Source organism: Canis lupus, chromosome 38 (genome assembly GCF_011100685.1).
Source record: "Canis lupus familiaris isolate Mischka breed German Shepherd chromosome 38, alternate assembly UU_Cfam_GSD_1.0, whole genome shotgun sequence".
Classification (NCBI taxonomy): domain Eukaryota; kingdom Metazoa; phylum Chordata; class Mammalia; order Carnivora; family Canidae; genus Canis; species Canis lupus.
This window is the reverse complement of record NC_049259.1, coordinates 2,652,773-2,675,914: the sequence shown is the minus strand read 5'-3', so window position 1 is coordinate 2,675,914 and position 23,142 is coordinate 2,652,773. Positions and strand designations below refer to the sequence as shown.

Genomic DNA, 23,142 nt, shown 5'->3' with positions numbered 1-23,142 from the left:
GGTGACCCGGGCGCCCGGCCCGCTTTGCCACCGCAACGCTGGGCCCCCGGCTTCTCTCCGTTTGACAGAGGATGAAGCTTTTGGGGAGTCAACAAAGCTGAGGTCTCCGGGACGGCGAGGCGCAAAGCCGCGGCCGGATTCCAGGTCTGACTGCGCCCGTCGGCCCCCGGGCCACGGCGCTGCGGGGACCGTTTAACAGTATTCACGGGGGGGGGGGGAGGTGTTCGGTGCTCCTGGGAGCGGGCGCTCGGAGGAGCCAACGGAAAAGCCGCGACTGCTGGCCCAGGACGCAGAAGCCCTCGGGCGACGGCTCAGCGCCGACGGAGGCGGTCCCGGGCCCCCGCCCCGCGGACGGCAGCCTGGGCGCCGGGGCCGCGGCCGAGCGCAGAACCGCAGGTACCGCCGCGCCCACGCGCGCCCCCGGAGGCCCCGACTCGCGGCCCCGCCCCGCCCCGCCCCGCCCCGGAAGTGACGCGTGGCGGCTGCGCCGCCGGGAGGGGCCCCGACGTAGCCGGGGGGTTTGAGAGTGGCGGCGGCCGCGGAGCGACTGGCAGGCCGGGCCCGGCGAGGAACGCCCCGAGCGCGCGCCCGGCGGGGAGCGGCCCTAAGACCCGCGCCGCCGCTGCCGCTGCCGCTGCCGCCGCCGCCGCCGCCGCGTGCGGGGGCGGGGAGGGCGGGGCGCGAGGAGCCGCGGCGGGCGCGGCGGCGGCTGGCGATGTGGGCGGCTGCGGGCCCCCGGCGGGCTCGGCTGGGCCGCCGCCGCCTTCTCCGGCTCCGCCGCGGGGGTCGCAGCGGCCGCCGCGCCGCCCTCGAGGTCCCAGCGTGAGGAGGCGGCGGGCGGAGAGAAGCATCGCGCTCGAGGCAGAGACCCAGAGGGAGCCCCGCGCGCGGCCTCGGTGAGCGGCCGGCCTCGCGCGCCCGTGCACCCCGCGTCCCCGCGGACTCTCGCCGCCGCCCCCGCCGCCGCCGCCGCGAGGAGCTGGGGGCCTGGGGCCGGGCCGGGTGGGGGGAGCAGGCGGCACAACAGGAAGTGAGCGTGGCGGCGGGGGCGGGGCGGGGCGGGGCGGGGCGGGGGCGGGGCGGGCGCGCTCCCCGGGGACCCGCCCCCTCCCCTCCCCTCCCCTCCCCTCCCCCTCCCCTCCCCCTTCCCCCCGGCTCCGCGGCGCGCAGGTGGACGGCGGAGCGCGCGGGCCCGGCCTCGCCCCTCCTTGCGCCCCGCGACGTCCCGAGGGGCTCGGGGTGGCAGGGCCTTTGGCGGGGGGCGGGGGGGTGGGGGACGACGAATTCTGCTTCTTTGTAGCGACAGGAAGTCGGAAAACGAAAGTAGAGTAACTCGGTGCTAGCCGAGGCCGCGGGGGGTCGCGGGGGGCCGCGGGGGGCCGCGGCTCTTCCCCGGACTCTGATCTGCGCGGGGCGCGCGGTCTCCGAGCTGCTTCCGCTCCCCACGCGCGCTGTTCATCGGTGTCGAGTTTCGTCCCTTGTTCTCGTCCTCTCCGGACTTGGGGCTCCTTGCACGGCTGCGGCGGGGCCGGTCGCTTCTCGGTTCCTGCAGGCCCGCCGGGAAGCCTCCCTGGGGGGCGGCGTCGTGGCGGGGCTCGGCGGGACGCGCGCGGTGTTGCCGCTCGGTGGAGTGGGCGGAAGAGACACGGTCGGCTTTTTCCCAGGCTGTTGCTTTGCGAGGTGCAGGGCGTCGCCGCGAGCACCGGAGTCGCCTGCTCGTCACGCCGGCGGGCCGGGTCCTCCCTTGCCCCTGCCGGCGCCCAGCCCCCAGCCCCCACCCCACACCCCACGGTGCGGACGACTTGGTGCTTTCGTAGTCGGGACCGTTAGTGATGCTTTCATCGAAACGTATGATTCAGCCCCCGCTCCCGCCGCCCCGCCGCCTCCCCGTCGGGAATTCCCTTCTCTTTGATTTTATTTGAACATCAAAATGCTAAAGTGAGGGCACCTGGATGGCTCAGCCCTCGATCCCAGGGTCCTCGGGCTCCCTGCTCAGCGGGAAGCCTGCTTCTCCCTCTCGCTCTCCCTCTGCTGCTCCCCCCCCCCCGCCCCCCAGTTGTGCTCTCTGACGCTCTTTCTGTCAAGTAAATAAAATCTTTTTTTAAAAACCTGCATAAGTGAAATCTGTTACACTCTTAGGGGAGATGTTGTCTTCAAGTTTTCCTGCAGTGTGGCTGTACTTTCAATATTTTCTTAGTGTAGGGTACTGCACAGGTAAGAGACTCCTGGTCGCTTTCCGAGAACGTTGATGATTTTATTGTTTTTGTTTTTAAAAGTTTTTTCATGAGAGACACAGGGGGAGAGGCAGAGACACAGGCAGAGGGAGAAGCAGGCTCCCTGCGGCGAGCCAGATGCGGGACTCGATGCCAGGACCCTGGGATCAGGCCCTGGGCTGAAGGCAGAGGCTCGTCCGCTGAGCCACCCGGGTGCCCCGAAAACGAAGATGATTTTAATTCAAAAATTTTAATTCAAAACTTTAATTCAAAACTAATGCAGTCTTGATACATGATTTGGTTTTGTCTTATTGAAGCAGCACACTGAATCTGGAGACCTCGTATTTTGGTCTTAGCTGCTGTTTCTGAAAAAATAGTTGGGCTCTGGGTCACCACAGCAACTGGACTATGTGTGTTATAAACATGTTTAGGGTGGAAAAAGTTTCATTTACTAGAGACTTCCTTTCCCTAATAGCTTATTTCAACATACTTTCTTTCAGTTTACTTCTGGGACTGATCTACCTTTGAAGGATTAAGGTAGAATCAGTTATGTTTTCAACATTTAACTCTTCAATCGCATTCTTTGCAACAGTTAAATATTTCCCTCATTACACTTCTGGAAAGTTCTTCTAAAAGCATACTTTTAGAAAACTTGAGTTTTTCTGTGAAGGAAAGTAAAGGTCTATTAATAAGTAGCTAGAATAAAAGTTTTTGTGTTTTTTGATTCATCATCTTTTTAATAGTTGTTTTCTGGAATTTATTCTTTAATTCTCTTTTATGCCTGAGGAAATGATTGAATTTTGTATTAATAGCACACTTTTAGGAACTGAAAGGAAGAGATTCAACTTGACTGTATACCCAGAGATTCACCAACTTTTCAGAGTATGGCCTGATATCAAAATTGAATGAATAAAATATTCCTTTATACTACCCATTGAAGATGTCCACTTTATATCTTTCTGTGAAGTGTTTTTTTTTTTGTTTTGTTTTGTTTTTGCAAAAGAACATTCTTTTCCAGTGCTTCATTCCAAAACCACAATGCCCTTTGATTCTAAACAACCTTCTATCCCAGCGGCACTGTAAAGTACAAAAAAAGCATCAGTATTTTCCACAACAGTTAGGTTTTGCCCTGAAGTATCGGCAGCAGCTCACCAGCATTTGACTCCATAGGCTCCCCTAATAACCAGAAGGGAAAATAGAAGCTGAAAGGTGAAATCTGAACCCCTATGGGAGCACACATTCTTTGGGGACCCTTCCCTTTGCCCAGTGTGGCACTTGTGTGCTCGTTGTGGAGATGTTGATGCGTGTTTCTGTCTCCACATGTATACCTTAGCCATTATAAACCTGTGGGACTCAAGCATTATCTACATGATAGGTATTAAGACCCTAGGATTACGTTTGGGAATTTTTCCCAAAAAAGAAATGGAATTACGGGTACCACATTTGTGGTCGTTTTGAGATTTCAGTTATTTGTCCTTTCTCTTTTCCCCTCCCTCTCTCTCTCCCCAACCTCTTGGTTTCCTTGGTTTCCCCTTTTTTCTTTCTCCCTCTGTCTTACACACACTGATACCCTGATCTCTGTAAGCTTTTTTTTTTTTTTAAAGTAGGCTCCATACCCTGCATGAAGCCCAATTTGGCGCTTAAACTCAGGATTCTGAGATCAAGAGTTGGACACTTAACCAATAAGCCACCCAGGTGCCCCCCCCCCCATGCATTCTTGATATGAAGATGATATCTGGACACAGGGAGACACTTCTTCGGTTAAGCTAAAATTTACTAGGGAGTAGTTTTGACATGTTTAGACCAAAAAAGAATAATCATTTAGATGGAAAATATATGTAATGAAAAGGAGCTAGGCATGAACAGACATCATTAGAAGACAAGGTCTCAAAAAAAAAAAAAATAGAAGACAAGGTCTCTGGTAAATTGAGATAAATGGATCCCTTCCCATACTTGATGGATCATAACATAAAACTACTCTTTTTATTTAAGTAAGCCCTGTGCTCAATGTGGGGCTTGAACTCACAATCCCAAGAGTCACAGGTAGCCAGCTACTGAGTCAGCCAGGTAACCCCTAAAACTATTCTTTTAACACAGTTTAAGTGAGGCTGTGGGAAAGATTAGTGGGCACTGTTACGCAGTATTAAAGTGACACCTTATTTGTAGGCCATTATCACTTAGTATCTAATTGTAATACTTTTTTTGCAACCAGCTGGTAATGTGATTGCAGTTATCCACCTAGGGAGTGGTTCTCCTGGTGAAAGGAGTACATGACTGTGATGAAAGAGACTTGGCTTATTTATTTATTTTAAAGATTTTATTTATTCACTCATGACAGACACAGAGAGAGAGAGGCACAGGCAGAGGGAGACGCAGGCTCCACGCAGGGAGCCTGATGCAGGACTCGATCCCAGGTCTCCAGGATCACACCCTGGGCTGAAGGGGGCGCTAAACCGCTGAGCCACCCCGGCTGCCTGTTAGTTTGTTTTTAATGATAAAAGTCATCTACTTGAGTTGTACAATACAGTGGTTTTAGTATATTCAAAGAGTTGTCTAGCCACCACCACAGTCTTTTTTTTTTTTTTTATTTAATTGAGAGAGAGTGAGCAGGAGCAGGGGGAGAGACAGAGGGAGAGAGAAAGGGAGAAGCAGACTCTCCATTGAGCAGGCAGCGCAACATGGAGCTCAATCCCAGAATCCTGGGATCATGACCTGAGCCAAAAGCAGACACTTAACCTACTGAGCCACTCAGGTGCTCCTCCACCACAGCAATGTTAAGTTTAGAATATATACATCACCCCATAAGCATTCACTCCCCATTCTTCTCTCTACCCAGCCCCTAGCAACCACTGATCTAATGTGTCTAATACATTTGTCTGTTCTGGACATTTCATGTAAACAAGTACAATATGTGGTCTTTGTGGCTGGCATTTTTCACTTAATTTTTTTTTTCTAAGATTTTACTTATTTATTCATGAGAGACAGAGAGAGAGAGAGAGGCAGAGACACAGGCAGAGGGAGAAGCCGGCCCCATGCAGGGAGCCCGATGCGGGACTCAATCTAGGGACTCCAGGATCAGGCCCTGGGCCAAAGGCAGGCGCTAAACTGCTGAGCCCCAGCGATCCCCTCACTTAAAGTTGTTGAGGTCTGTCCATGGTGTAGCGTGTACCAGTATTTTAGTCCTATTTCTGGCTGAATATTCTGTGTAGTTATACCATATTTTGCTTGTCCATTCATCGGTTGGTGGACATTTAGTTTCTACTTTTTGGATATTACTATGGAATAATGCTTCTGTGAACATTTCTGTACAGGTGTCTGTGTAGACATGTATTTTCAATTCTTTTGGGTATATACCTAGGAGTGGAATTGCTGGCTCATATGGTAACTCATATGCTGGTTAGCTTTTTGAGGAACTGTCACACTGTTTTCCAAAGTGGTTATACCATTTTATATTCCCACCAACAATGCATGAGGGATTCACTTTCTTTACATCCTAACCAACGCTTGTTGCTACTGTCTGTCTTTTTGTTTATAGCCATCCTAGTAAGCGTGAAGTGCTATTTTACGTGATTTTACTTTTTAGTTCCCTAATAATTAATGTTGAGTATCTTTTCATGAGCTTATTGTCAGTTTGTGTATCTTCTTTGAAGAAATGTCTTTGTACATTCTTATTTCCTAATTATAAGAATTATTTTTAAGATTTTATTTTTAAGGAATCTCTACACCATCATGGGACTTGAACTCATAACCCTAAGATCAAGAGTTCCATGTTCCACTGACTGAGCCAGCCAGGTGTCCCTAATTATAAGAATTCTTGGGGCACCTGGATGGCTCATTCAGTTGAGTGTGTCCAGCTCTTGATTTCGGCTCAGGTTATGATCTCAGGGTCCTGGGATTGACTCCTGTGCGGGAGTCTGCTTGAAGATTTTTCTTCCTCTTCCCCTCCCCTGGCTCACCACCCCCCCAAATAAATAAATCTTTTTTTTTTTTTAAGATTTTATTTATTTATTCATTCACAAGAGACCCAGAGAGAGACAGAGACGTAGATAGAGAAGCAGGCTCCCTGCAGGGAGTCCGATGCAGGAATCGATATCTCCACCTGGATCACGACCTGGATCATGTCCTGAGCCGAAGGCAGATACTTAACTGCTGAGCTACCCAGGCGTCCCAATAAATAAATCTTTAAAAAAATTCCTTCATGTATTTCTGACAGTCCCATATTTGAAAATATTTTCTCGGGTAGCCGGAGTGGCTCAAAGGTTTAGCGCCTGCCTTCGGCCCAGGGCGTGATCCTGGAGACCTGGGATCTAGTCCCACGTTGGGCTCCCTGCATGGAGCCTGATCTCTGCCTGTCTGCCTCTCTGCCTCTCTGTCTCTGTCTCTCTCTCTCTCTGTGTCTCTCATGAATAAATAAATGTTGTGTTAAAAAAAAAGAAAATATTTTCTCCCATTCTAAATATTGCTTCTCACTTAATGATATTATTACAGCAGAAAAGTTTAAAATTTTGATGTAGCCCAACTTACCTATTTTTATAGTATTTTAATGGAATTGATTTAATTTGTTTACAAGTCCTATTCTGGTCCATTGAGATCTCATTCCTAGATAAGAAAAGGAGGGTTTTTTGCTCTTGTGTGTGTGTATAGTTCATTTATAGGCTTCTTAGGATGTTTATATATATGTTTGGCCAGAGTTTTTGCCCTAAATAATTCTTCCTAATAAATGGGGTATGGTTTTGAAGTTTTATGAGGAAAATAACTTTGTGAGAGCATTTCTTTGCTACTCTGTTCCCTAAACCAATGGTTATCAACTGGGATGATTTTGTCTCCCAGAACATTTGACGATGTCTAGAGACGTGTTTGATTGTCACAATGGGGCAGGAGGTGCTACTGGCATCTGGTGGGTCAAAGCAAGTAAAATACACGGGACAGCTTCCAAGAACCAAGAATTTTCTGGCCCAAAATATCAATAGAGCCAAAACTGAGAAACTCTGGCCTCAACAGGGAGAGCCTAAAACCTGAGATATTGAATGATTTTTTCATTTCATGTCTTGATAATCAAAGGTCACTCATCAAATAAAGGAGGATCTCTAGGGGCACCTGGCTTGGCTCAGTTGGTAGAGCATGCGACTATTGATCTCAGTGTCCTGAGTTCAAGCCCCACATTGGGCAGAGGAGCCTCCTTCAAAAAAAAAAAAAAAAAAAAATGTATCTAGGCAGATGGAATCCCTGTGGGCAGAATGGTGACAGAACTTGTAAATTAAATCAGGGAGCATTTTACTGAATTTTCAGTGCTGCCAATTTAAATGTAAATTAATTTATGAGAACGGAAACTATTCGGAGGAGAAATGCCAGTGGAGCAGAAGTAAATTATTCCCTATATCTTCGGGCCACCGTGAGACACACACATACTCCTGGCAAATAAACCAAGTTGGTTGATTTAAATAAATACTAAAATGGTGGTCTCAGGGGACAGGACAATGAGCTTTTCAGATAAAACTCAGTAGCAGTGGTACTCTGGTGATCGGCAATCATCAGACTGCTCCTGTGACTTATGGAACTAACTTTATCTCCCCACAAGACTTTTCTTAAGCACTGGACTTGCCTAAGGATTTGGACTCTGGGTCCAGATTGCCTGGGTTTAAATGTCAGCCCCACCATTTACTTGCTCAGCCTCAGACAAGTGGCTTGCTTATCTCTTTTCTGATCAGTTTTTTTCAAATGCAAAATGAGGCTCCAACAGTTACCTATTTTGTAGGATTGTCTGGGAATGAAAAGAAGTAATACTGTTTGGAGTACAGTGCCTGGCATGTGGTGTTCCATAAGTGCTGGCTGTTAATATTATTGTGTGTCTTATCTGTGTGCCTCTTTCAGCTCATTGCTATGGACAGTGCTATCACCCTGTGGCAGTTCCTCCTTCAGCTCCTGCAGGAGCCTCAGAACAAGCACATGATCAGCTGGACCTCTAATGATGGGGAGTTCAAGCTTTTGCAGGCAGAAGAGGTGGCTCGTCTCTGGGGGATTCGGAAGAACAAGCCTAATATGAATTACGACAAACTCAGCCGAGCCCTCAGATACTATTATGTAAAGGTAATTCACATCCACCTCAAAACAAGAATTCTCTCTTCTGTTGAGGTTATGATGTACTAATGTTCTGGTTTATTTTTAAGCCTTTTTTAATTGAGGCATAGTTGACATATAACATTATATTAGTTTCAGGTGTACAGCATAATGATTTGGGATTTGTATACATTGCAAAATGATCACTGTCCTCGTTTATTCTGATCTAGTTTATTTTATAACTTCAGCAGTTTGGAATTAGGATGAAACATGTAAATTGTTCCAGCTCTATTTCTGCAATCCCACTCCTCATCCTATTTTATAATTCCTAATTGCTGTTGTCTTTAAAGAAAAAGTGAGTATAGTGTTGGAATAAGGAAAAGAAAATTTGAGATTGTTGAGGATAAAATAAACATTCTTGTGTCTATCATAATTTAAAAATTGTCACATGTATGCTTGTTTTTTGGCTTTACTTAATTTTTACTTTTGAGGTTAACCCAGAGAACACAAATTAATACTTTATTATTATTATTCTTATTTTTAAAGATTTCATTCATTCATTCATGAGAGACACAAAGAGAGGCAGAGACACAGGCAGAGGGAGAAGCAGGCTCCCTGTGGGGAGCCCAGTGTAGGACTCTATCCCAGGACCTCGGGATCATGACCTGAGCCAAAGTCAGGTGCTCAACCACTGAGCAACCCAGGCGCCCCCAAATTAATACTTCGAAGAATAGCTGTTAGTACACAGATTTGATTGCTTGGTTCAAATTTATTTTTTGTTTAATTTCTTATTATTTTGGATATGTTCTTGGGCTCTGAGGTGAAAGTAATGGTTCAAATGGATAGAATGAGAAGCTGAGATCTTAATTTCTTTAACCTTTACCAGCTTTCCAGAATGGGGGTGGGGGGGTGGGGGGTGTGGTGTGAAGTAAGAAACAGCTGGAACTCCGGGAGGAAGTAGAAGCCCAAGCAGAAGTAATATTCTCTTCCTTTGTGCTTACCCAGGATGTGCATGGCTGGTACCTTTGGAATTGTTTGAGATCGCAATTCGGTGATTTTTGACTTACTACAGATAATGTGATTGGGCGAGTTAGGCTATTGAAATTTGTCTTACACAACATCATTTCAGCTACTTGTGAGACAGTTAAATGTTCTCAGCTTATGCTCCAGGGCGCTAGGACCTGGGTTTGGTCTGGCTAGATAAATGGAAGTGATTCTGAAGCTCTTAAGTGAACTCCTTGCCAAACCGAGACCCCGTATTAGGTCAGCTTGTTTGTGAGCTGTGGGCGGCACATTTACCAGAAGGTATAAGGTGCTTGTTTTGTTTATCTACAGAATATCATTAAAAAAGTGAATGGTCAGAAGTTTGTGTACAAGTTTGTGTCGTACCCAGAGATTTTGAAAATGGACCCCCTGACCGTGGGCCGGGCTGAGGGAGACTGCGAAGCCCTGAGCTGCGGCGAGGTGGGCGGCGGCGCCAGGGACCCCGAGAGTGGGGGCCGGGAGAAGCCCCCCCAGCCCGGCGCCAGGGCCTCCAGCCGCAACGACTATATACACTCCGGCTTGTATTCTTCCTTCACTCTCAACTCTTTGAACTCCTCCAACAAGAAGCTTTTCAAACCCATAAAGATTGAGAGTCCAGCTGAGAAGCTGGCAGAGAAGAAGCCGCCTCCGGAGCCAACTCCGTCTGTCATCAGATTCGTAACGACCCCTTCCAAAAAGCTGCCGGGTGAACCTCTTGCTGCCGCCACGTCCCTCGGCCCCAGCATCTCTCCATCTTCAGAAGAAACCCTCCAGGCATTGGAGACTTTGGCTTCCCCCAAACTGCCTTCCCTGGAAGCCCCGGCCTCTGCAGCCAGTGTCACCGCCGCGTTCGCCGCCCCCCCCATTTCCTCCGCTTCCCCCTCTGTGCCGGAGCCCCCCAGGACCCCCACGCCGCCGCTGAGTCCTAATCCCGAGGTTGACACGGACATCGATTCCGTGGCTTCGCAGCCCATGGAGCTTCCAGAGAATTTGTCACTAGAGCCTAAAGACCAGGATGCGGCCTTGCTGGAAAAGGACAAAACAAGCAATTCTTCAAGATCCAAGAAACCCAAAGGGTTAGAGCTGGCGCCCATCCTCGTGATCACCGGTAGTGACCCAAGTCCACTGGGAATACTGAGCCCCTCTCTCCCCACAGCTTCTCTTACACCAGCGCTTTTCTCACAGGTAACTGACTCTTTCTTTTTAGTGCCACCGATGTTTGCATTGACTCACCTTTTAAAACATGCAGAATTTATAACCTCACGTTCTCATGCTGTTACCTGGGTCTGTCTTAGAAAAGTGGGCTGTGACCCAGTTCCCTGCGTAATCAGTGAGAGGTTTGGAGTAGCATCGTAGAAGAATCTGTTGTCTCTACAAGCAAATAAATATTTTTCAACTTCCTCCTAAAGCCAACTATTCTCTCTCTCTTTTTGGTCTTATAAAACTCAATGGTATCTTATAAAAAAATAGTGATAACATCAAAAGCTAGAAAACAATCCCAAGAACCTAAGAAAACCTCCTGGTGTGATGTTGAGTAACAAGTTTGTAGAGTTATATTAGTTATTTCTTAACTTACTCATCTCCTATAATATTTATTTATTTATTTATATAAGAGAGGGGGAGAAGGGGTGGGAAGGGAATCTTTTTTTTTTTTTTTTAAGATTTTATTTATTTGACAGAGAGAGAGCAAAAGCAGAGGGAGCAGCAGGCAGAGGAAGAGGGAGAAGCGGGTTCCCTGCTAAGCAGAGAGCCTGATGCAAGCAGAGAGCCTGATGCAGGGGATGCAGGGCTTGATTCCAGGCCCCCCCAGGATCATGACCCAAGTTGAAGGCAGGCGCTTAACTGACTGAGCCAACTAAGGTGTGCACTCCCTTTTTAAAAAGTGAGCAGAGTCCAAAGTGCTGAGCACAGAGTCCAGCATGGAGCTCGATCCCAGGACCCTGAGGTCATGACCTGAGCTGAAATCAAGAGTCGGATGCTTAATTGACTGAGCCATGTAGGCTCTACCCGTAGCATTTTTTTTTTAAGACTTTATTTATTTATTCATGAGAGACCCAAAGAGGCAGAGACACAGGCAGAGGGAAAAGCAGGCTCCATGCAGGGAGCCTGATGTGGGACTCAGTGACCGGACTCCAGGGTCACGCCCTGAGCCGAAGGCAGACGCCCAGACGCTCAACCGCTGAGCCACTCAGGTGTTCCCCCTCACCCCAATAACATTTAAATAGACCTCCCATTACTAAGGAGAACTGTGTTTGTGAGTTAGTTACCAGTTCTTTCTCTGCCCTTGACCAGATTGGTTTCTCTATTTGGGAAAGACCCTACAAAACACAAATTAGAAATATTTTGCCATTTATATTTCTTAGGTTGTAAAAATAATTTCTGAACTTTTCTCATGATAAAATTTCAGAGATCCTTAGTGGAGAAGAGGACAGTATTTGGGTTTAAGGCTATTGATATATTATTATGAGGTTGAAATGTAAAACTGGCGAGTCACCTAGTGATCATTTTTGTTTTGCATATTGCAGACTCCCATCTTACTGACGCCGAGCCCCCTGCTATCCAGCATCCACTTCTGGAGTACTCTTAGCCCTGTTGCTCCCCTGAGTCCAGCCAGACTGCAAGGTGCTAACACACTTTTCCAGGTAAATCACCTCTAAGTTTGCCTCTTGTAGTTGGGGCCTGACACATGAAGAAAGAGGCCAAAAGGCAGTGTGTCTTCACTCTTTAGTCTAATCATTATAAAACTTGCGTTTAATAAATATGCTTTCCAAGGGTTAGTTGGTTAGTTTTCCAGTCAGCAGACGGTTCCAAAGATATTCACAGCAAGGCTTCCTTTCCCTTTTTTTTTTTTTTTAAGATTTTATTTATTCATGAGAAACAGAGAGAGAGAAAGAGAGAGAGGCAGAGACACAGGCAGAGGGAGAAGCAGGCTCCATTCAGGGAGCCCGATGTGAGACTCAATCCTGGGACCCCAGGATCATGCTCTGAGCCCAAGGCAGGTGCCAAACCACTGAGCCACCCAGGGATCCCGGCTTCCTTTTCATTCTTTACTGTTACATACATTTCAGTTAGACCAAGAATTGTTCAGTACTATAGTAGATTTTGAAACCACCTGATTTCTTTTTTTTTTTTTTTTAAATCTTTTTTTTTTTTTTTCTTCAATTTTTATTTATTTATGATAGTCACAGAGAGAGAGAGAGAGAGAGGCAGAGACACAGGCCGAGGGAGAAGCAGGCTCCATGCACCGGGAGCCCGATGTGGGATTCGATCCCGGGTCTCCAGGATCGCGCCCTGGGCCAAAGGCAGGCGCCAAACCGCTGCGCCACCCAGGGATCCCGAAACCACCTGATTTCTTTGTCATTTTAAATGCTAGAAATTCTTTTTCTTTTTTGAAAAAAAAAATACATATATGTGTGTGAAAATTTGTGCATATAAGTCTCTTTTATAAGTCTATTTTACATGAGGATTTTTGAAAATGAAAACTTTTGAGAATGGCATATCAAATACTCTGTTTCTCACTCATTTAGAATTAATGTTTATCAAGATTTTATTTACGTATTATTTATTTATTTATTTTTAAAGATTTTATTTATTTATTCATAGAGACACAGAGAGAGAGAGGGGCAGAGACACAGACAGAGGGAGAAGCAGGCTCCATGCAGGGAGCCCGACATGGGACTTGATCCTGGGTCCCCAGGATCACACCCTGGGCTGCAGGCGGCTCTAAACCGCTGCGCCACCAGGGCTGCCCTTATCAACATTTTAAATATGTATTTAAAAAAGGATATTGTATACCCTTTAACCGAGATCATAGGGAAGGTCTTACAGCTTTTAACCAGTGTTTTGGCCCAAGCATCTAGACTTTAGAACTTGTAGAGTTTGTTTTGTTGATTCATTCACTTACTGGTAGACTTCCTTATATCTTGCAATTTAACTTTTTATTTGTTCTTTTGGGAAAAAAAATGAAGGAAAAAATTAAAAATCTTTCTACTTCTACATTTTTTTTGCGAAAAGTTCTGAATTATTGAATAGTGTTGAGAATGTCTCATAGTTTATTTTTTACATTTTTCCTTGCTTCTCACAGATAATTGAGTTCTAGAGTGATCTGAGACCTTAAACTGCACAGTGCTCATGCAGTTTCAGCATGGACTCTCCCTATAGAATTGATCTTAGAACACATGATGGGGGTTCTGTTCTAGCAGAGCATTTATGCATCAGTTATAAATAGAGTTAATGAATGGGCATCTCTTTCTGGACCTCTTTTTGACAGTCTGTGATTTGCTTTGTAATTGAATTATACTCTGTAGTGCATGAACTTTCTAAACATTTGTGTGAAGTTAAACGTAAAGCTGTATACCTTAGGCTCTGAGGGAAGGTTTGGTTTGTTCTTTCCATCAAGGTAGGCCAGAGAGTTAATATTTAACATGTAGGACAGTTTTTTTCTTTAAAGTTTTTGTTGTGACATCACATTTTCCCCTGATAAATAGTTACTACCTTTGTACCATGAGCCATTGCATGCAGCTTTCATGTTCTGCCGCAGGGACAGAAAGTGAAAGTTGGGGTTGAGTAATAGGATGATAATGTGTTTTATTTTCTTTCTCAGTTTCCTTCTGTACTGAACAGTCATGGACCGTTCACTGTGTCTGGCCTGGATGGACCACCCACCCCTGGCCCATTTTCCCCAGATCTACAGAAAACATAACCTATGCACTTACGGAATGAGAGAACCAAGAAATAAAGAAAGAGACATTCAACATGATTACATTGAAAGTGAGCGGTTAATAGTTCTACAATGCTAGTAATAGACTATTGTGATTTTTGCCATTCCCCATTGAAATGCCTTTTTAAGATTCCCTTTGAATATGACTCAAGTTGGACTGTATATAAAAATGCCTTAATTGGAGTCCAAACTCCACCTCCCTCTTCCTTCCTACCTTCACTCCTTCCTTCCTTCCTTTCTAAGTATTTTGAGCTTCATGTTAAAGAAATTTTTGGTGGGGTTTTGCAGCCAGCTATGCTTTGCAAGAGCAGTTAAGAACAAAGTTAGTCCTTCTGCCTTATTCAGACCCTTTGGCCAGGAAAACAGTCCTGCTTGGAGCATATTATTTGAAGAAATGTTAAATGCAGTGGCCATATCTTCAGGACCAAGTGTGTTCTGTGGAATAATGAAAAGTGAGCTGTGTATAAGCAGTGAAGGAAAAGGAGTCATTCCTATTTACACAAAGTAAGATTGGAGCAATATTACTAGATTCTCTTTTGCTGTGAACCGTAACATAGGTAAGCAACTCCACAAAAAGGCATCTTATTTACCTTTATCACGGTGGATCTCTTAGCTGTCTGTGTGATCTTGTCTGAACCTGTGAATGGAGCATGGAGCCTAGTCTGTTTCAACATAGGAAGATTTTTTAAACCTGGGGTTTAAGACAGTGTTTGCAACAAGCAGTGAATAGGGGACCTCATCTCCAGCACAGAAGTGCCGTCTGCTCTCTGGGCTACTGCCTAGATTATACCCCCATGGTACACAGCATGGTAAGTGATAGCTTTTAGGATGAATCTGGTTTTGAAGTCTGGAGGCATCTCTGAGTAAAACATTCAACTGAATGACTTGAAACAACATGTGGGGCTTTCCCAGTTAGAAGAGACTTTTTCTTTTCTGTTCGTTTTACCCTGTTTTCCACCGCATACTTACCTTCTTTTAAATTTAAGGTTGTTAGTGGTTGTGACTGTTTTAAAGATGTAATTAGGAAAATGAAAAGCAAAGTGAAACCTCCAAATCTACGGTGAGGTAAAGATGTGCTTATTTCTTTGAAAAAAAATTTTTTTTTAAATTAGCAACAGAATTTGTTTGGAAGTGCTCATACACAGGGATTGGATTGTTCACATCAGTAGTGAGAAATGTAGGCCTTCATCTCTTCATCACGTTTATAAAATATTATCATATGGTAATCAGTGGTAGATACCGACGGATTTGTGATTGATAGCAACGTCACAGTGGAATCTTCTGAAAAACTTGGTTTTTAGAGTCTAGGATTAGATTATATACCACCACCACAACACTGCCCATTTATCTTACCTTTTAACTCTAGAAACATTTCTATAATCAAGTCACATAAACTAAATGGAATGAAGGAGTAAGGATCTGAGGGCTCAAAATGACACCGAGACAAACCAGCTTCTTTTAGATGTAGAATACTCACTTTAAGTATGTTTCTGTACAGTGTAGAGAAGCTGTAGCATGAGACATCCATGCTAGGTTAGTAGCCTTGGAGGAACAATATTCAGGGAGCTGTCTTTATGTTTGTAGTGTTGGAGACCTGTTAACGGTTCATTTGTGGTTATCAGCTGAGAAATCTGTTGTTGAGGTGCGCAGTAGCAGTGATGAGGGCAGTGTTCCATAGTGATGGGGAACGGATGATGGCCCTTGTCTCCCACACTGTGTCATTTACTTCGCATGCTTGTTTGAAATCAGACCTCTCAGCAGCATTTTGGGATAGTTTTATTAGGTTAATGAATATTTTGTACTTCAAATGTAAGTATCGATGGCTTGATTTAACTAGATATTTAAAATTTTGAAAGCACAAAAGTATTTTATCTTTTTGAAGTAAAGGAGCAAAGCCATTGGTTGTTTTCATAGACAATATCTTTGAAGATTAACTGTCTCAGCACAGGTGCCTAGGGACCAAGGACACCATTAAAACTCAGTACTGGCAACTTCCTAGGAACCAGTGTTACCGAGTCCTCTGTCTGTAAACCTACCCTGGAAGCCTCCAAGAGGTGTGGGCTTCAGGATATTGATGATCTGCTTTCTCTTCGAGATCAATTGACATTGAGACGTGTGCTCTGTGTGTGTGTGTGTGTGTATGTATTTACTTTTTTAAATGAAAGTTTACAACCTTAGCTCAAGTGTATGAGGCAGACCGTTCTGTTTGTAAACTACCTCTTTCCTGGAAAAGTCTCAGCTTCATGTTTTTGGAACATCCAGAGTTGTTCTTAGCATCAAAAGGTGACATACCACTTAAGATCAATATTCACTGGAGACTTCTGTTTGCTATTAGCTGTTATCTATCACGAATCACTTTGCCAGGATGACTGCTGGTGGGTAAAAGCAATCTAAGTTAAGGTAAGGGAGCGGTTGAATGAGTTTTTGAGACATCTGTGATTGTCTTAGTTTTTCATCTGCTCTGGCTCATATCTACTTGTTTGTATGTTGGGGAATGTTTAACAACCAGGCTCTCTGAAGGGGAAAAAAAAAAGTCCTCAAATTGTAGGATTTGCTGATTTCCATGATGTAAATGACCAACCCTCCCACCGCACCTGATTATAAGCCACTTCCTTAGAGTTGAGAAGGAACGAACACAGGGCCGCACACTCAGCCGGCAGCTGCCACATTCTTCCATCCTAGGGTGGATCTTCACATAATTTCTAAAATAATTTTTTTCTTGTTCATATGCTGATTTTTTAAGATACAAAATTAAAATCACATGTCTAGCCTCAGTAATTTTTTTTTAATGGTTTGTCAGTGCTTTTGTGATGTGATACTCCTCATGGTGTATTTTGTGTGTTCTAACAAAGGTAGAAACTTCCATTAATTAAAAAAAAAAAACACATCCATAGGGGAATAATCCATAAATCCTTAAAAAGTCAACATAAGCTTTGGGGGTTAAAATATAGTTTTAATTTTTCCACATTTTGATGGCTAAAATATGAGTATAAATTTTTTCTTCAGATTTTGATGGGAAAAGTAAGCCCATGAGCCTGTGTATACATAAACATATGTATATATGGTGAAAGGGTACTGGATTTTTATTAACTGGAAGAATTCCTTGATAATATACACACTGTATTAGAGATCCAAAAAGTCAAGTCTGAAAAAAACAAACCAAAAAGTCAAGTCTGTTGAATCTATTCACCTGGCACAATTTCTAGTTTTCTTCATACTGTGTGTCACTCAGGCTTGGAGGGGAAAGGACATCAGAGGTTTGGGAGGCAGTGGCCGCCACAGCAGGCTGTTGGTAGTACCCCTGCAGGCCCATTCGTAGCTGGCATTTGTGAGGTCTGGCCTTAATAACCTTGTTTCATTCTGATCTCAGAATGTGTGTCAGGACTATGAAGTTCTAAAGGCAATGTTGTGTGTTCCTAGGGAGCATAAGCACCTGGAAGCACCCACTGGCATTTTAGAAAAGCAGTCTCCAGCCTTTCTGAACACACACCTTACTCAGAAGTTTTTCAGCACCAGTTTCCTATTGTAAAATCATACATGTATAAATTAAGTTGTAAACCATGTGTGAAAGTCCTTCATACATTATAAGACATACACAGAAATAGGAATTAAGAATGATATAAAAAGGAAATCTTGACTGGAAGTTCTGTCTTTTCTTCTTGGCCCAGGGCACTGTCTTGTGCACCCTCTGGCAGCATGGCCTCTCTACCTTAAAGACCACTGACTCAGGATACTGTTTATGGTCTGATCTTGAAAACAAAATGTGGATGCTTTTGTTATAACATTTAGAAAATTCCTTTACATGTTTGATCTGATTTTCATGTAAAATCTCTAGAAGTTCAGTTTGGAAATTTTCAGGAAAGGTTGTCTTCAACTTCCTGAAATTCTATATTTAAAAAAAAAAAAAGATTTTATTTATTTATTCATGAGAGACACACAGAGGCAGGACCCAGGCAGAGGGAGAAGCAGACTCCTCACAGGGAACCCGATGTGGAACTTGATCCCTGGACCTGGGATCACACCCTGAGCCAAAGGCAGATGCTCAACCACTGAGCCACCCAGGCGTCCCTATTAATTCTTTTTCCCATTACCCAAATGTTTGCCAGAGGTTTGTGCATATTATTTTTGACAGCCTACTGTCTCTTTTCTCTCCGAATTAGGTATGACCCTATAATTGACTTTTATTTTGCTACTCTGCTTATAAACTTCTTTTGGCCTTATTAATGTTATATTTTACCAACAAATTCTGAATTAAGTTGCTTTATCCTAAAATATATAACCACCTTTGTTTTCTTGCTGTATTTATAAGTTTTGATTTTTTATTTGTTGGAACATTTCAGCATCTGAAGAAATACTTTCCTTGGTGGGTCAGTGCTACTTACCACTTCACTTACTTGTATGTATTTTAGTTATCCATGCCAGAAATCTAGAATTGTGCTCAGGTGCCGCTCTCAGGTGTGTAGACCAGTGTGGAGACAAGTGCAGGTATCTCGGTGCAGAAACGTGGAGCTCTGAATGAATCACCAAACCAATGGGAAAGTGAAAAACACTAGTCACCATGTTATCTGAGGGAATGATAGAACATGTTATTTCTAAGTGGAGCTTAGAAGTTAATTGTTCGCCCCACAGTAGGGAAATGGAGGTCAACATTAATTATCTTTCTTTAGCAGGTACCCTGACCAGAGAATGGGCTCTATGGAAAACATTTTACTAATTATCTTCTTGGTTTGGGGTCAAAAAATAATTGTTACTGTTTTTAATGCTGCAGGCATAACCTGAAACAAGGTGCCCTGTTATTCCTCTTAGGTCATCAGAATTCTGCTTACTGAAGTTTAAGTTTTAATCTTAGAATCTAGAATTCTTGTGGGCGGTAGTGTATTAAGCAAGAAAAGAAGGCGGTTTGATTTCATTTCTCGTACTTGGTGGAACCTGTTAGCACAAAAGTCATGTTTTGACCTGTAAACAGAGCAGTCTGAAAGGTGAGTTGTTGATGTGGTTTAAATGTTCCATTTGAAGCTGCCAGTTTCTTCAGGCTTTTCTGAAAAAAAAAAAAAAAAAAAAATTGTGATAGATAGAGAGCCTGCCAGAAAATGGCAGTCGCTGGGATACTGCCATTTATCCTGAAAGCTGGAAGCCCGGAGTGGCTTGTGTGAGTGGGGAAGTGTTGGCTTTCAGGCTTTCTGCAGAAACCAGGACATTCAAGCCTTTGTTAACATCATTTTAAATGAATCGCCTAACAAAACTCATGAGGGATACAACCAAACATAGTAAGACTCTTGAACTCTGTTTTTTTTTTTTTTTTTTTTTTAGTATAATACACATCAGAAAGTTTTGTAAGGTTTAAAATTTTAAGTATGTAATTGGGAGACTAGAGCATTACCTTCCAAGTCATTCTGGTGTATCAGCTGAGTACCTGTATATGTGTGGCTATGCTGATGTACTGAGTGTGTGCATGTGTGTGAGTGTGTGTGTGTAAATAGATCTTTCAGAGGGAACATACAGTTTTCATCCTCTAGGATGGCTCATAGACTATTTGATACTAAAACTTAAAAAAAAAAATTGGCCGCACTTTGCAGTTGCCACTTTTAAAAAATTAATGCCTTGCACATTTCATTTTTTTAAATCCCTGGAAGCATAAACCTGAAAGACTAAGTTGCTTGCCACCATTTTAGAACTAGAAGGCTGCACATGACACGTGCTTGAACAAAGCCGTGTTGACTTGCTCTCCCATACATACATCCCTGCGCAAGTGAGGAGTTCATTTCCTAACATTTCTACACTTGCACTTTTGTGTAAAATCCTCATTATGTTGAGGTCTAACTTTCAGAGACAGAGTTTTATACTAAGAGTAGTATTTCTAAAGTACAGATTTGGCCGTGAATTGATGAAATGGTGGGGGAGTTCTGGCACTGTAGCCTAGTTTATCCTTCTAAATTGTACATAAGAAGCATTAGCAGAAACCTCAGAATCTTCTCAGCTTTGCCTTGTTTCCCATCTCATAAGGGCCCATTCTGACTCTTGTCCCTCTTAAGGATTATGAGCCGTGCTAGGACAGGCCTGGGATCTTCTGGACAGGGGTGATTGTGCCCTGTGGCCGGGCCAGAGTTCTAGCCAGTAGAATCACTCAAGTATGCCTAGAATAGAGTTCAGGGGTGGGAATGCCACAGACTGGTATTAAATCACTTGGCACTTTTGGGGGGCACCATTATTAGCACTGTTTTGTTATTAATAACTGGAAGCACTTAATGATTATTTTGTTTAATTTTGACCTAAGGCTATTGAGGGTCAGAGAAGTAATGTTTATTTCTCGTTTATGTTTTCTGGAATTAAGACTCTTTGGAGAAGAGATAAATGGATTACCTAATGAGCCATTGTTTCAGGCTCTCTGTAAGGTGTGCTCTATTGGCTAGGATGTTTAAAAATCATTTACAAGCTTTGAATACTGTGCTTTGTAGAAATGTATGGCTTTTTAAATGGTTTGCAGTTGAATGGAGTACACTTAGCTTTGTAAACTCTCCACTTTTCTGTTTCTTTTCTGTTTACTCCTTGTTGCTTATTGTCTGTTAGGCCAGGGACATGGTCCCTTCTAAGACATGTCATACTTTCTGGTTTCAAGGGCAGTATTACCAAGGCCTTTATATGTACATTACATTCAGTGCTTATGTGAGAAGTAGCAATGTGTTATGAACTTCCCTGTTCACAATTAGTGAAATTAACTGATGCGCATATATGTAAAGATAGAAATTAATACAATTACATTTTTTGATCACTCGCGGCCTATTTATTTGGTCTGGCCATTTGATTTTCCTAATCACAGTCATACCGGTTTCTGCACTTTTGCCTTCATGTAGTTTCACTGACCTCTGTGGGTAGGGAAGACTAAATATGAAACAGTCCAGTCATTCTGCTACTGGTAGCTTTGGTTTGAGGTGAATACAATTTTTGACTAAAATTAGAATTTTACACTTAATTGACCAGATAATCTAGTTGGCTTAAAAATAAAAAAGCAGATAATCTAGTTGGCTTAAAAAAAAAAGCATAAATTTGCATCTTGAAGAACAAACCAATAATTTTCTATGAGCCCTACTGGATCTTCAGGTGTGGCTATCACTTGAAAGTTGAATGTTATTAAATAGTAAACATTTGGTTTTCATCCACCCCGTGTCTGATGCAGAAGAAAAGCATAGTCCGCTGTGGCATTAACACCAGAGATGAGTATTCTTTTATGTCTGTGTCTTAGTTCAGGGTATATGGTAATAAGATCTTGTCAGGGTGTTTTCCTCCAGCCTATATCAACCTGACTGAGAAGACGGTTCCTTCATTGTTTATTTTTCCCCTTGTTTGTTGAACTCTATCTCTCACAATGTCCAGTATCCACCGGTCCTGTGTATGTGGAACGCTTCTGTGTAATGCAGATGCACACTTGCCCAAAGGAATGAAGGACAGGTAACGTGTCACTAATAACCTGTCTTAGTTTCAGTGTAATTTACATTAAGGAGACCTTCAAAGTATTAAAATCACTTTTTTTCTTCTTTTTCCCAAAACCACAACTAAAATGATGGTAGCTGCTAACATTTATTAAAATCGTACTGATTGGTGTTGCAGCCAGAGGGAAGCTGCTGTGTCTTCTAGCTCAGCCGTCTGACCTAGCCTATCCGGGGAACAAAGGGGTGCTGTTTTAAGGTCCATTAGGATTGACTATAGCCAGAGTCTCGGATTCTGTTTGAATGCAGCCGAGAACCTTCACACAGAGCATAGGGAGGTGAGGAGGAGGATGTGCTAGCACTTTGAGGGCTTTGTGATATGCTGCTTTTAAAAGAGAAAAGTGTAGCTAATACTCAGTGCATCTCCAGATATAGTGAGGGGTTGCTCTGATGACCAATCAGGTGATAGTTTTTTGTATCCCTTCAAGTTTTATGCAAAAATTTTGTTAAATTCTGTATTGGTGATGTGCGTCTTTTTAGAAAGATGATATGTTAAAAACAACTATTTTTATGCAGAAACTGACAGAGGAATTTGCTTTGTATAATGGCAAGCCAGCTTTAAGAAAGCACTGTAGCAAATTTACTGAAGTCCAAAACTCTATAGATATGTTAATAGATATATGTGCAACTAGATATGGACAACAATTGTATTTTTTTAAATAAATATTTTTAACAAAATGACTTTTGGAATTGATTATTCTTCTCACATCCATTGAGGTGGCCTCTGTGGATTCTGTGTTCATCCGTGCTAAATAGATAAATGTAAGGTAAAAGTTGAGTTTCCCAGTGGTTATCATTAAAACCCAGCCTTCAACAATTTGATACATCTCTACATTACAATATTTAAAGACTGAGTTGGGATATAGGTGGTGGAAAGGGGAGACTGTAAAATGATTGTTGACATAAAAAGGAATTTATGGGAAAAAATCTTGGGAAATGGGAAATCTTTTTTATTTTACTTTTGAATTTTAAAAAATATAATCAGATTCATTCTAGCCCTTGTGAGAAGCATGTTTTGCCTATTTCTGCTCTAAGCATTGTTTGTGTAGTTTTCAACATAAGGAATTGGAGACTTGAGTTCATGAAGTAAATGGAATGAGGTACTTTGAGAACTGAGTTGATACAATCTCCATGGGGAAAGTGGGGTTAACAGGTGGCACACATGACATCACAGAGGTCTGTCTCCCATCTCCAGGTGTGGATGACAAGATAGAGTCAGAGTGTTCTTTGAGGACAGCAGTGAAGCGTCCCTTCAGGTGGTGGGTAAGCTGTGTTCAGGTGGTTGAATAGGAACCACTTCTGATGACTGCTGGATCCTCCTAAACCACTGTGGTCAAAATAATATTACCTGAAACAATAGTCTCATGAGATTGATTAAGTTTGGGAAATGGGGTCGCCACCTCTTGGAGATTCAAAATGCATATTAGAAGATTAAAGCTCTAAGAAATCCTTCAGTAGGGGATCCCTGGGTGGCTCAGTGGTTTAGCACCTGCCTTCAGCCCAGGGCGTGATCCTGGAGTCCTGGGATCGAGTCCCCCATCAGGCTCACTGCATGGAGCCTGCTTCTCCCACTGCCTGTGTCTCTGCCTCTCTCTCTCTCTCTCTCTCTCATGAATAAATAAATAAAATCTTTTTAAAAAATCCT

The 23,142-nt window shown here is 43.6% G+C and overlaps 1 protein-coding gene across 2 annotated transcripts; it reads left to right on the top strand.

Annotated features, from left to right (window-relative positions):
• Nucleotides 1-7: 7 nt before the first annotated feature.
• Nucleotides 8-22,178, top strand: ELK4 (ETS transcription factor ELK4). 2 transcript variants are annotated; one of them, XM_038586038.1, is made up of 5 exons: nucleotides 8-144; nucleotides 8,085-8,300; nucleotides 9,606-10,478; nucleotides 11,819-11,935; nucleotides 13,897-22,178. In XM_038586038.1, exons 2-5 carry the CDS (start codon nucleotides 8,094-8,096, stop codon nucleotides 13,993-13,995), a joined length of 1,296 nt encoding a protein of 431 aa, XP_038441966.1. In that variant the 5' UTR covers nucleotides 8-144; nucleotides 8,085-8,093; the 3' UTR covers nucleotides 13,996-22,178. The 2 variants fall into 2 exon arrangements, with proteins under 2 accessions (XP_038441966.1, XP_038441965.1); XM_038586037.1 differs by lacking the exon at nucleotides 8-144 and adding an exon at nucleotides 753-896.
• Nucleotides 22,179-23,142: the final 964 nt, after the last annotated feature.